Below are 12,500 nucleotides of genomic sequence, written 5' to 3' on the forward strand. Positions count from 1 at the left end.
GCCTAATTTGTGTCTCCCACCTCTACTGCACCGTCTCTTTCTGTGGCATTGGACTGATTCTCACTTATTTTCTGAGACAGCCCACTTACTCCTTGGTTTATTGCCTTTTGACTTTCCTCCCTTTTGGTCTTAGGTTAGACAATTAAATTCTCTCTCTTAAGCTATAAAAGGACGAAGTGACTAGGTCCTTTCTAGTGTGTGTGATTGTAAGCTAGGTTCTGGTATACTAATGGCTGGAAAGATGGCTCAGTTTAAGATGCTTGCTCTGTAAGCATTATGACCAAGGTTGAATTTAGACTAGCCATGCAAAATGCTGTTATGCAGACAAGATGGCAGCACATTCTGTGTAAGTAACCACTACACTGGGGAGTTGGGTGGAACAGATAAAGATGGATCCTGAGGGCTCACCTCGGTCGTCCAAACTGTTTCATTGAGCAAATGTATGACGACAGTGTGTAGTGATGGAAGAGTTAAGAAGGAGAGTCTGTGGTACTTTAAAACACGCAGCATTTGTGTATGCAGTAGGCCAAATACAGTGAATCCCAGCAGGGTGTGAGATTAACTGATGCTTCTGTAGAGATGATATTCCCAAAACTAAAGTGAGATGTGTGAGCTCAACCACAGTCAGAGTAGCATGATGTTTCATAATTGTTTGAGAGATGTAAGGTACTTGTGAGCCTTACATATTTGATGCTGTCTTCAGTTGTCCTGGCATGCTGAACTTTAGTCATTGCTAGATTTACTCATTACTAGATTCATCTAGTTAACCCTGGTGTCAACTCCTTTGTAATGTCCAGACTTGAGTGAGTGTGATTCTGAGCACTCAAGGTGATGCCTGTTTGCCAGGAAGTCTTTGTGCATGAGCTGAAACTGAAACTAATCAGTGAAGAGAGGGGGACCAAAGACTCCCTTTTTGTATGTTTTGTGGCCCTCCACCCTTGGGCTCTGTGAACACAAAGTGTGTGTAGGAAAGGAAAACTGGTTGCCATTGTGGATGATGGCATGCACCTGTAATCCTGGTACTCAGGGGGTGGATGCAGGAGGATTAGAGTTCAAGCCCAGCCTTAGTTACAGAACAAGAGGCCGGCCTGGGCAATGTTGGACCCCCGTCTCCAAATCAACAGGCACGTGAAAAAGAATGGCTTTTGTTTTGAACGTGTACAGACTTTTTCTTCTCGATAGTCACTAAGTATTAGTAACGTAGTGGACGTTGGGAGATGGAGACAAGTAGATTTCTTTCTGTCTTGTTTTAAATTGATTGTATTTTTGTATGTGTGAATATGTTCTGGGATATGTCTGAGAGCTACAGACACTTGTGAGCTGCCCGGTGTAGGTGCTGGGAACTTAATCAAGTTCCTGCTTTCTGGGAGAGCAAGAAGCACTCACTCTCAGCCACTGAATTCAGATCTTGGACAGAGGAGCCATCTGTTCCCTCCCCCATTTTGTTTTTCTGCATTGAAACAGAAGCCAGATGCTGTGGTGTTACCTTCCTAGCGCCCAGAGTCTGAAGCTGTATGAGTGAGATTGTGGCCATCCAGTTGGTATGGGTAGCCCTTGGCTAGCTTTGAACTCTGAATCCTCCTGAGTTGACTTCTCAAGTGCTTGGATGAGAGTTGTGTAGTCAAATGCCTTTGATGGATGTGTTTTGGTTTGTTTTTTCTTGCTTGCTTGCTTGCCTGCTTGCCTGGTTGCCTGCTTGCCTGCTCCTATCTGAGTAGAGCTTTCAATTTAAAAAAAAAAAAAAAAAAAAAAAAGCTGATGTGTCTTAGGCTTGGACTGTGAGATTTTTGTGCGTGATCTTGGGAGGGTGGCAGGGGCATGGATTGGACTGGCAGTCTTGTCCATCTTTTTCATCTTTCAGGTCCCTATACCTTTAGTATCTGTGATACCTCCAGCTTCTCTGAGTACATCCGTGGAGGCATTGTCAGTCAAGTGAAAGTATCTCAGAAGATCAGTTTTGTGAGTAGGTGGTTAGGGGCTGTGAGTAGATAGAAGGACTCCTGCTTTTGAGATTCATAGGTTATTCACATCTTGTCTCAATGCTCCATTATCCACAGAAACCCCTGCTTGCCTCGCTGGCAGAGCCAGAGTTTGTGGTGACAGATTTTGCTAAGTGCTGTCGCCCTGCTCAGCTCCACGTTGGCTTCCAGGCCCTGCATCAGTTCTGCACTCTTCACGGCAGGCCTCCTCGGCCCCATAATGAGGTAAATGAGTGGGAAGCCCAGCCAGGAACCTCTGATTTGTCTGTTTCCTGTACCTGTGCCCGTTCTTCCTCCAGTGGGACCTGATAGGCTCTATCTTGGTTCCTTTTGTGTCCAACCAGGAAGATGCTGCAGAAATGGTGACCTTAGCACAAGCTGTGAATGCTCAGGCTTTGCCAGCAGTTCATCAGGATTGCCTGGATGTAGACCTCATCCAGAAGTTGGCCTATGTAGCAGCTGGGGATCTGGCACCCATGAATGCCTTCATTGGTGGTTTGGCTGCCCAGGAGGTCATGAAGGTCAGTGCTAGTAGAAAAGGGTGTGGACTGCTGTGTGCTTCTGATTCCATCACTGAGCCTTTTAGTCCCTATCGCTTCCAGTTAAGCGGCCGACAACATTTCTTTCTCCAGGCTTGTTCCGGAAAGTTTATGCCCATTAGGCAGTGGTTGTACTTTGATGCTCTTGAGTGTCTCCCGGAGCACAGAGTGCCTTTCATGGAAGACAAGTGCCTGCCGGTAGGTCTATGGGAACAGTGGGAAACTTTGGGAACATCTTGAGGGAAGTGTCTCTCTGAACTGTCTGTACTCATTCACATAAATACAGCGCCAGAACCGTTACGATGGGCAAGTGGCTGTATTTGGATCAGACCTACAAGAGAAGCTTGGCAAGCAGAAGTACTTCCTGGTGATTGACACTAATGGCCTCTGTCTACCCTCTTTAAGATCTCGATCTCTCTCTCTCTCTCTCTCTCTCTCTCTCTCTCTCTCTCTCTCTACACTTCCTCTCTCCTTCCCTCTTCCCTCCCTCCCTCCCTCCCTCCTTCCCTCTCCTCTTCCCTCCCTCCCTTTCTCCCTCTCTCTCCCTCTCCTCTCCTCCTCCCTCTCCCTTCCCCTTCCTCTCTTCCTCCCTGATCGTTTTGGGGAGGGGTCTTTCGGTTTTCCTATCCTGATCATGTCACCTTACTCTCTTTTGTGGTTGGTCAAGGAAAGGCTTCATGTATCTCTCTTTCTCCCCTCTCTCAGTTACCCACAGGAATGTCTGTCTGTCTGAGTGAGTTGAATGTGTGTTACTACACAGTCTTGTGTTGTTTTGGTGGTGGTTTTTTTTTTTTTTTTTTTTTTTTTTTTTTGAGTAAGGAATGGTGGGTTAGCATATGCCATCACTATTCATTCTGATCAGATGGTTTACCAACTTCTAGGTAGGTGCAGGTGCCATTGGCTGTGAGCTGCTCAAGAACTTTGCCATGATTGGCCTTGGCTGTGGGGAGGGGGGAGAAATCACGGTTACGGACATGGACACCATTGAGAAGTCAAACCTGAACAGACAGTTTCTCTTCCGTCCCTGGGACGTCACAGTGAGTAGGATGGCATGGCTTTGTCTCTTCGGTTTGAGTCGAGTCTAAATGGCTCAGATGTTTCTCCTCCCCTCCCCTCCCCTCCCCTCCCCTCCCCTCCCCTCCCTCCCCTCCCCTCCCCTCCCCTCCCCTCCCCTCCCCTCCCCTCCCTCTCGTTCCCTCCTGTTTTTTTCAGACCTTCAGGTGTGAGGTCAGTAGACATTATTACCTGGCACATTTTTTTAATTTGCCTGGTTTTCCCTCCCCACCTACTAAGCTTGGATGCTTGTGCATTGCAGATGTGACATTGTGAGATGGGTAATAGAGGCATAACTGGGCATTCCCTACAGGTCAGTGTAGCTTGATTGACTTGCTGATAATCCATCTTTCCTTTGCTTCGTTTTACACTAAGCATCCTAGACTCTAGATTTAGAAGAGATAAGGGTAACAAAAGAAATGTTTCTGGCTCTCTCTTAATGGGAAGATTGGAGCAAGTGAGAAGCTTCCTGAATGCATTTTGGTATCCTCCTCCTGTAACATTGAGTCTGGAAGACTCAATAATAACTTAAATGATACTTAAAAATACTGTTTGTCTTTCCTCTGCCAGATTGCTTTATCGGTGGAAAGGACAAATTTCTTCCACACTTTTAGAAAGCCAGTTCAGGAAAGCTGGGAAGCTATTTTCCAGATAACCAGGATGTGATGACAGGCCAATTAAAAAAAAAAAAAAAAGCGAACAAACAGCAAGGAAGAACTCTTCATAGTCTATATGTACTAGTACTACTACTGTACAAGTATCCCACTAGTTCATCCATGAACTGTGTATGTAAATACGCATGTGTGTGCCTGTATACATCTGTGTGTGTGTGTGTGTGTGTGTGTGTGTGTGTGTGTGTGTGTGTGTACACGTACGTACATACACATACATACATACATACATCCAGAGGGACACACACATACACTCACATAGCTGTTGTAAGAGAGTATGTAATCTAAAATGTATTTATAAATATGTGAGTACGGTCTGAGTCCTCAGGGATGTTCTGTACTGAAAGCATTTTACATGATAAATGCTTATGCTTATCTCATATGTTCTTGACATACTGTGTAAACTGGACTAATGCTTTTAAATATTCTGGTTAAAATCCTAACATGGGAAGTTGTGGTGCTTATGAGGTATACTCCCAAAAGTTCTTTTGGGAGATTCTTCTCTGAGCATTTGTAGCTACTGTTGTAGTAAGTGGCATATGGTTAATGTTAGAATTTCAGATGTGTAAGAGAAGTAATGAGGAACAGAGAAGTAGCAATTGGAAATGTTAGGAGGGTACTTGTCTTCAGTGCTTATGAAGACTTTCTCCTTGGGAAATTGACATTTCGGTGGTGTAACAGTCCCGGTATGTAGGCAAACAGTTGACCATGCAAAAGTAGTAGAAGCCTGAGGGGAAGATATGAATGACATTCGGGTGTGTGCTATTTAAAGAACAGAGAGTTCAGGTGGAGGAGGCCACAACCCATTTATACCCTAAGTGAAAGTAGAACCAGAGGTGGCTTTTGAAAAGCCAAACATGACTCAGTCTGTCTGTGGTTTTATTTGGGTTACTCTGGATGTTATTAATTGAAAATAGAGTGGCTATTGAGACATTCTGACCTCGTTTCTTGTTCTAGTGCTCAAAATACTCTGTGGTGCCAAATTTCATGTAAAACCCTTAAAGCAAAAGAGAACAGGATTTTACGAATGATAGAAATGTAGCTGTCATCAAAGAGCATTCTGTGGTCCCTAATCTCCTTTATAGTATCTGTTGTGGCCAGCCAGATGGTATTGATTGATGCAATTGGAGCCTGGTTGACTTTGAGCCTTGTTTTGCCCTTTATGAGATAAATCTTGGGCTGTCTCTGTGGGGTTTTGTTGTATCAGTGTATGGGAAACACCTCTGTTTTTCATATCCCCACCCAGAAATTAAAGTCTGAGACTGCTGCTGCAGCAGTGCGTGACATAAATCCACACATCAGGGTCTTCAGCCACCAGAATCGAGTAGGCCCTGAGACAGAACACGTCTATGATGATGACTTCTTCCAAAACCTGGATGGTGTGGCCAATGCCCTAGACAATGTGGATGCTCGTAAGTTTGGAGTTGAGTGAGGAGGGCAAGAGCAAGGTAGTCTGTATGTGTGAGGTTCTTGTGTTCCTGTCTTGTCTTGTTTGGTTTTTTTTGTTTGTTTATTTGTTTGTTTTGGCTTGGTTTGTTTTTGTTGTTGTCGTTGTTGTGTTTGTTTTTGAGACAGGGTTTTTCTATGTAGCCTTGGCTGTCCTGGAACTCACTCTATAGACTAAGCTGGCATGTGTTCCTGTCTCATCTAAGCACACCTGCTACTCATCTGCCATTTCTTCCCATCTCCCTGAAGGATTATACGTGGACCGTCGTTGTGTTTACTATCGTAAGCCTCTGCTGGAATCAGGCACGCTGGGCACCAAGGGCAACGTGCAGGTGGTTGTTCCCTTCTTGACAGAATCTTACAGCTCAAGCCAGGACCCACCTGAGAAGTCCATCCCTATCTGCACACTGAAGAACTTCCCCAATGCCATTGAGCACACCCTGCAGGTGATCAACCTTGGGAGGAATGGGAGATGAGAGGAATGGGAGATGAAAGGGTTAGGTCATCAAGCCTTTGCCAGTCTCATGCTACAGATTCTAGTTTCCTGTGTGTTCTGTGTCTGGAACACATCCCCTGTCTTTATGCCAGAAGCCAGAGTACCTGCCGTTGGTTCTCTTCTTTTAAAAAGAACTTTACCTTTGGGTACATCTTGTGTGAGTTGTCACACGTCTCTGAGATGATATGTGTTATCAGCCCACATGTGTATCTATCAGACATGGCTTCTTTACAGTTATCCACTTGTGGTGACAGCACTCGAAATTGTACAAGTTCAAACCAAGCAAAATCCCCACACAAAGCCGGGCAGTGGTGGCACCCGCCTTTAATCCCAGCCCTTGGGAGGCAGAGGCAGGTGGACTTCTGAGTTCGAGGCCAGCCTGGTCTACAGAGTGAGTGCCAGGACTACACAGAGAAACCCTGTCTCAAAAAAAAAACAAACAAACAAACAAACAACAAAAAAACAAACAAAAAAACAAACAAAAAAAAACAAAACCAGACAGTCCCAACACAAAGAAGGGGAAGTCCGCACAAAGTTCCAGCTGTAACCAAAAGGGTTGATACCTGCCTAGAAAAGGAAAACATTGTCTTCTACAGTGGAATGTTATGGCATCTGTCAACCACATGCCCAGACGCAGGTGGCCGGGTGGACCTCAGGTTTTTTCCTTGTGCACTTCTGTTCTGGTATTTCTTGCCTTGCTGGTGGGTTTTCGTTTCTTTTGGGTTTGACTTTTTATTGTGTTTTCTTGAGAGATGGCACATGAGTTAAGTGGCTAGGGAGTTTAGGAGGTTCTGGGAGGGAGGGGTTGACAGAAGGAAAAAATAGAATCAAACTGTATTGTGTGAAAACTATTTTAAATACAATAATTAACCTTAACCTTTTACTTTGGAACGGGTTAAAGAGAACATCAATTGGACGTGTGTCTAAGCAGTGGGAATGATCTATAAGCGATGCTCTTTGCTACACAAATCAGCTAATGTTGTTTCTGCTGATTTTCTAAATTACCTGTAATAGTCAGTGCATTTTTGGTTTGTTAAACTCTTGCCCAGAGTGAGTTAAGCAGCTGGTTTTTCAGTGTGGCTCCTGTCTGTGTAGTCAAGTACATAATCTTGTGTGCCCTCTGGTTGAGAGCCTAGTCCTGCTTGTGTCCTTCCAGTCCGGCAGGGTGTGTCGGGCTATTTGGATTCTGTTTGCCCGTAGGTTCATAGTGTCAGTATATTGGAGGTGTCTTAGGGTTTCTGTTCCTGCACAAACATTATGGCCAAGAAGCAAGTTGGGGAGGGAAGGATTTATTCAGCTTACATTTCCACATTGCTGTTTATTATCAAAGGAAGTCAGAACTGGAAGTCAGACAGGTCAGGAAGCAGGAGCTGATGCAAAGGCCAAGGAGGGGTGCTGCTTCCTGGCTTGCTTCCCCTGGCTTGCTCAGCTTGCTCTCTTAATAGAACCCAAGACTACCAGCCCAGGGATGGCACCGCCCACAATGGGCCCTCCCACCCTTGATCATTAATTAATTGAAGAAATGCCTTATGGCTGGATCTCATGGAGGCATTTTCTCAAGGGAGGCTCCTTTCTCTGCGATAACTCTATAGCGTGTGTCAAGTTGACACACAAAGCCAGCCAGTACAGAAGCCATGCTGAGGGGTTGGAGATCAGGAAGGAATCGACTGGAGAGTTCTGACCGCATTACCTTGTCCCGTTTCTTGTTTGAGGTTGCAATAATGCACAGCAGGCAGAGAAGTGCAAAAGGGTTTTGGAATGTGTTCAGTAACTTTGTAGGAGCCCTGTCTGGTCCTCAGATTCCTTATCTGCAAAATGTGCATTGAAGTAATACCTACCAGCAAGATTTTGTAAAGCACTTAAGCTGGATATGGGCTGTTCATATACTTTGGTTAAAGTTCTTAGCAGTGGGTTTGTAGTTGGCACCATACTCAGTTTTGCAGTATGCATGTGCTCATTCACTATTTGATGAGCGTAAATGCTAGTTAGATCAGAGACTTAAAAACCAGATGGCTACAGGGTGTCTGTTCCTCTGAAATAGATCATAAAAGCAGGTTAGTATGTGTAAGAGTTAGAATTTAGCACCTGTATGTCCAGTGTCTGTATAGATGCCTCGGACCATTTCAGCAGTGCCCTCCTAGTTCTCAGAAACCTTGGTGGGGGACGGGGGGGGGGTGTTGGGGGGGGGAGGAATTCCTGTTGAGTGAGACCTGGGTACCGTTCTGCCCAGTACTAAAAGTAAAACTGCCTATGGATCATTGTTCTTTTAAGTGTGATTTCTTTCTTTGTCCCTCTTTCTTAAAATACAAACACGTCACACCTGCATTGCCATTGAACGTTCCAGGTTCTCACACATACGTACTTGGCTGCAAAGTATGACCACTGGTCTGGAACATGTGGGTACCCTCATTGTACAGATTGAATGCAGTCTTCACCCAGAACAAGCTTTACTAACTGGTTGTCTCACCGATGTGTACAGGAACCCGTTTTGTTGGGTGTTGCTGACACGCATTTGTTTGCTCTGTCTGTAGTGGGCTCGGGATGAGTTTGAAGGGCTCTTCAAGCAGTCAGCTGAAAACGTAACCAGTACCTCACGTAAGTAACCAACAGCCAACAGACTGACCAACAGTCAACAAAGGTGTCCTTGTCTGCTCTCCTCAGGCACATCCTCAGTGGATGTGTTGGATAATTAATGGTTGTTTGAGCCTCTCATTGATGGAGGAAGATGGGAAGTGAGTCAGGGTTGACTTTTTCCGTGGAGAAAGAAGGCTTGTCCAGAAACCTTACTTGTAGGCCTCTGAAGTAATCCAGGTCTTTGCATTGGTAGGGACCCCAAGTTCATGGAGCGGACACTGCAGCTCGGCGGCACCCAGCCTTTGGAAGTACTGGAGGCTATACAGTACAGCCTGGTCCTGCACAGGCCACAGACTTGGGCCGACTGTGTGGCTTGGGCCTACCAGCACTGGCACACCCAGTATTCTCACAACATCCAGCAGTTGCTGCACAGCTTCCCTCCAGACCAGGTATTATATACTCAGTGGATGTAGTTGGCCGAACACATTTCCAGGAAATTGGATGCTTACTGTCCTCTGTCTGGACATGGTTCCTTCCAAGGCAGTCTAGCTGCCACAGGCACCCCAAGGCAAGGTGTAGGCCAGTACTTGGTGCAAGCATTTGTGTTTTCCTTCTTCTGTCCGCCAAGCAAGGGGCTTAGTTTCCTTTCCAGCTACACTTGTGGACTGAGTCCGCATCTGAGTTCTCTTTGAGGGCTGTACTTGTAAGTGAGAAGTTTTATAGTTAAGCATAAGCGATCTGTGGGTTCAAGTCCCAGCTGTGTTTGACACTGGGTCATGTCATGCCTAATGTCTTGGTAAGCCATGTCTGTGATGTAGGTATGATAATGGCTTGTGGGTATTTTAGAAAGGACTAATTAATTTGCTTTTCTTAGTATTGCACTGTTTTAGCTTAATCCTGGTATAAATTGGTAAGTTGAACTTTGCTGTGTGTTTGGCCCATCCTGAGATTCCAAGAATGGTGAACCTAGGCTTCTTGGACTGAGGATTGCCTGAGAGTGCTTGCTTCTCCCTCAGTCCTCTTCATACGTTTGCATTCTCCCAGTTCACAAGCTCTGGAGCACTTTTTTGGTCAGGACCAAAACGCTGTCCACATCCACTCACCTTTGACACAAACAGTGTAAGTGTCCTTGGGATCTCCCAGGTGGGTGGGTGGGGAGTGAGTCTCTACTCTTACCCTGTGGTTGTTCAGCTAACTTTTCTTTGCCATACCTTTCTTTCAGCCCCTACATCTAGATTACGTGATGGCTGCTGCCAACCTTTTTGCTCAGACATATGGACTAGGAGGGTCCCAGGACTGTGCTGCTGTGGCCAAACTCCTGAAGTCTCTGCCGGTCCCCAAGTTTGCTCCCAAGTCTGGCATCAGGATCCATGTTTCTGAGCAGGAGCTGCAGAGTACCAGTGCCACCGTCGGTGGGAATGCGTCACCATTCACTCAGGGATCATCTGTTTGTCTTCTGTCCCACTCAGCCCTTCCCTCATGATTTTCACTGTATTTCTGAGAGTTACCTTCTCTGTGCTTAAGGGTGGGTGGATGGAAAAACAAAGTTCTGTCATCTCATTTCTCTGCAACACAGGCTTATGGAAATGGTCCATTCCCTTTCCTTCTGTGATTACTTTATAGAGTTCTTGTTGTTTCTTCTTGATTTATTTCCACGCAAGAAGAACCTGACTGCTCCCTCCTCCCTGCTCCCTGCCCCCTGCCCCCTGCCCCCTGCCCCCTGCCCCTGCCCCCTGCCCCCTGCCCCCTGCCCCCTCCCCCTGCCCCCTGCCCCCTGCCCCTGCCCCCTGCCCCTGCCCCCTGCCCCTGGGTGTCTTGATACCTTTGCTGCTTTGTCTCCTGGGTGACGCGTCACCTCTAATTTTCCCACCCACGTATCTTACCTCAGACTTTGCCTCTGTGTTCCTGTCCTCTCTGTATCTGCTTAAAGCACACCTGGCTTTCTGCACTCCTGTGACAGGCTCTGCTTCGTCTTCTGATCTCCCTGAAGAATCTCTTGTAAAAATCTCTCAGGCTGATACAGTTGCTCAATTTCCCTTTCAGAGGAGTTGTCTCCTTGTGATATTTGACCAACAATCTTCAGACTTTTTCCAGTCCTTCATTCACTGTTCGTAACAGTATGTCCCTCCCCTGTACCATTGCTTGCCATTTCTTCCCATTAACTAATTTCTATCTTTCTGTGAACTTATCTGAATCACTTCCCCCAGCTCCATTGTCTTCATTTTATAAAACTAAACTCTTAATGCCCATTGAACAACTTCTCCCATCCTCTACCACCTCACCGTCCCTGAAAAACTTCCTCTGCTTTTCTGTTTCAATCTTTCTGACCACTAGCTGTATCATATTAGTGGAACCACAGAGAAGCAAATCATACCAGAATTTTTTTTCTTCCTGGGCCCCATCTATTTTATTTAGTGTAATGGCTGTACATTAATATGCTCCTGCAATTTTCTTCCCTTTTTAAAGCTTAGTAGGCTTCTACTAATTTGTCTGTTAACTTAGTGGTGGGTATTGAGTTCCTTCCACCCTTCATTGTGTATGAATGTGCTGCTTCCTTGTGTGAGGCATTCATCTTTGTTACTCAGGACCACCAGGTCAGTACAGTGGGTTCACCAGAGACCGTGGTGTCCTTTGTTTTCTGCAGATGACAGCCACCTAGAGGAACTCAAGACTTCACTTCCTACTCCAGACAAGTTGCTTGGATTCAAGATGTACCCCATTGACTTTGAGAAGGTATTTGGTTCGGGTGGGGTAGCTGGGATAGTTAGGATGGTAGGCACAGATGGCTAGTAGTAGTAGGCTTTTGTCAAGATTGTGGGCCTGCAGTGGTCTCCTCCTGTATCAAGAAGAAGTTTCTTTGATGAGAGGTGAGCGCTACATCTGTGGGCGTAAGAGTTGATACTTAGCATGCAGTTAGGAATTAGGCTGGCTTAGTGAAGTCAGGATAACAGCTTCTTCTCTAAGATTCATTAGTTCACTAGTTCTTGGGCCCTGGCTAGGTTCCCAGTACCTGGCTTGATTTCCAAAAAACCACAACAGGTCAGTCAGTATGTTCAGTATGTTCAGTGGCTGCATCTACAACACAGCTGCTCCTAAGACTTGGGAAGAGAAGATAGAAACAATGTAAGAGCGAGGGGATTTTTAAAAAGAAAAAAAAAAAATAGTGCTTTGAGATTGTATCTCCTAGACATGACAGAAACGGGACCTGAACAAAGGCGACGCATATAGAAGGTTTTTTTTCTAAATATACTTTTGAGCATATTCGTCTCCTTGCCCAAGTCCTTCTAAGATCATCTTCCCCTCCGTACCCACTACAACAGGACTTCCCAAACCTAAGAAAACAAAACACCTCAAGAGAAAGGATGACAACAACAAACCCACCAAACTCTTAATTTTTTTTAATTGATGATTTTATTTACGTTTCAAATGTTGCCCCCCACACCGCCATTCCTGGTTTGTCCTCCACAAACCCCCACATCCCATTCCCCCACTCCTCTGCCTCTAATGAGGGTGCTCACCCAGCCACTCACCCCCTAGCATCCCCCTCGAGCCTCCACAGGACCAAGGGCCTCCTCCCTTTCCACTGATTCCAGACAAGGCCATTCTCTGCTACATTTGTGGCTGGATCTATGGAGCCCTCCGTGGGTGCTCTTTGTTGGTGGTTTAGTCCCTGGGAGCTCTGGGAAGTGCCGTTATGTTAGTTGATACTGTCGTATCTTTTTTTTTTTTCCCATGGGGTTCC

The 12,500-nt window shown here is 45.8% G+C and overlaps 1 protein-coding gene across 1 annotated transcript in view; it reads left to right on the forward strand.

Moving 5' to 3' along the window:
- LOC117701308 (ubiquitin-like modifier-activating enzyme 1 Y) overlaps nucleotides 1-12,500 on the forward strand; it is a 26,055-nt gene that overhangs the window by 4,786 nt on the left and 8,769 nt on the right. The window contains exons 2-14 of the mRNA XM_076706227.1: nucleotides 1,862-1,959; nucleotides 2,058-2,204; nucleotides 2,324-2,500; nucleotides 2,612-2,716; nucleotides 2,805-2,885; nucleotides 3,400-3,555; nucleotides 5,489-5,654; nucleotides 5,938-6,134; nucleotides 8,716-8,770; nucleotides 8,996-9,207; nucleotides 9,803-9,877; nucleotides 9,981-10,170; nucleotides 11,403-11,491. Coding sequence (XP_076562342.1) covers nucleotides 1,862-1,959; nucleotides 2,058-2,204; nucleotides 2,324-2,500; nucleotides 2,612-2,716; nucleotides 2,805-2,885; nucleotides 3,400-3,555; nucleotides 5,489-5,654; nucleotides 5,938-6,134; nucleotides 8,716-8,770; nucleotides 8,996-9,207; nucleotides 9,803-9,877; nucleotides 9,981-10,170; nucleotides 11,403-11,491 — 1,748 coding nt within the window. The remainder of the gene's footprint in view (nucleotides 1-1,861; nucleotides 1,960-2,057; nucleotides 2,205-2,323; nucleotides 2,501-2,611; nucleotides 2,717-2,804; nucleotides 2,886-3,399; nucleotides 3,556-5,488; nucleotides 5,655-5,937; nucleotides 6,135-8,715; nucleotides 8,771-8,995; nucleotides 9,208-9,802; nucleotides 9,878-9,980; nucleotides 10,171-11,402; nucleotides 11,492-12,500) is intronic.

Source organism: Arvicanthis niloticus (genome assembly GCF_011762505.2).
Source record: "Arvicanthis niloticus isolate mArvNil1 chromosome Y unlocalized genomic scaffold, mArvNil1.pat.X SUPER_Y_unloc_4, whole genome shotgun sequence".
NCBI classification, from domain to species: domain Eukaryota; kingdom Metazoa; phylum Chordata; class Mammalia; order Rodentia; family Muridae; genus Arvicanthis; species Arvicanthis niloticus.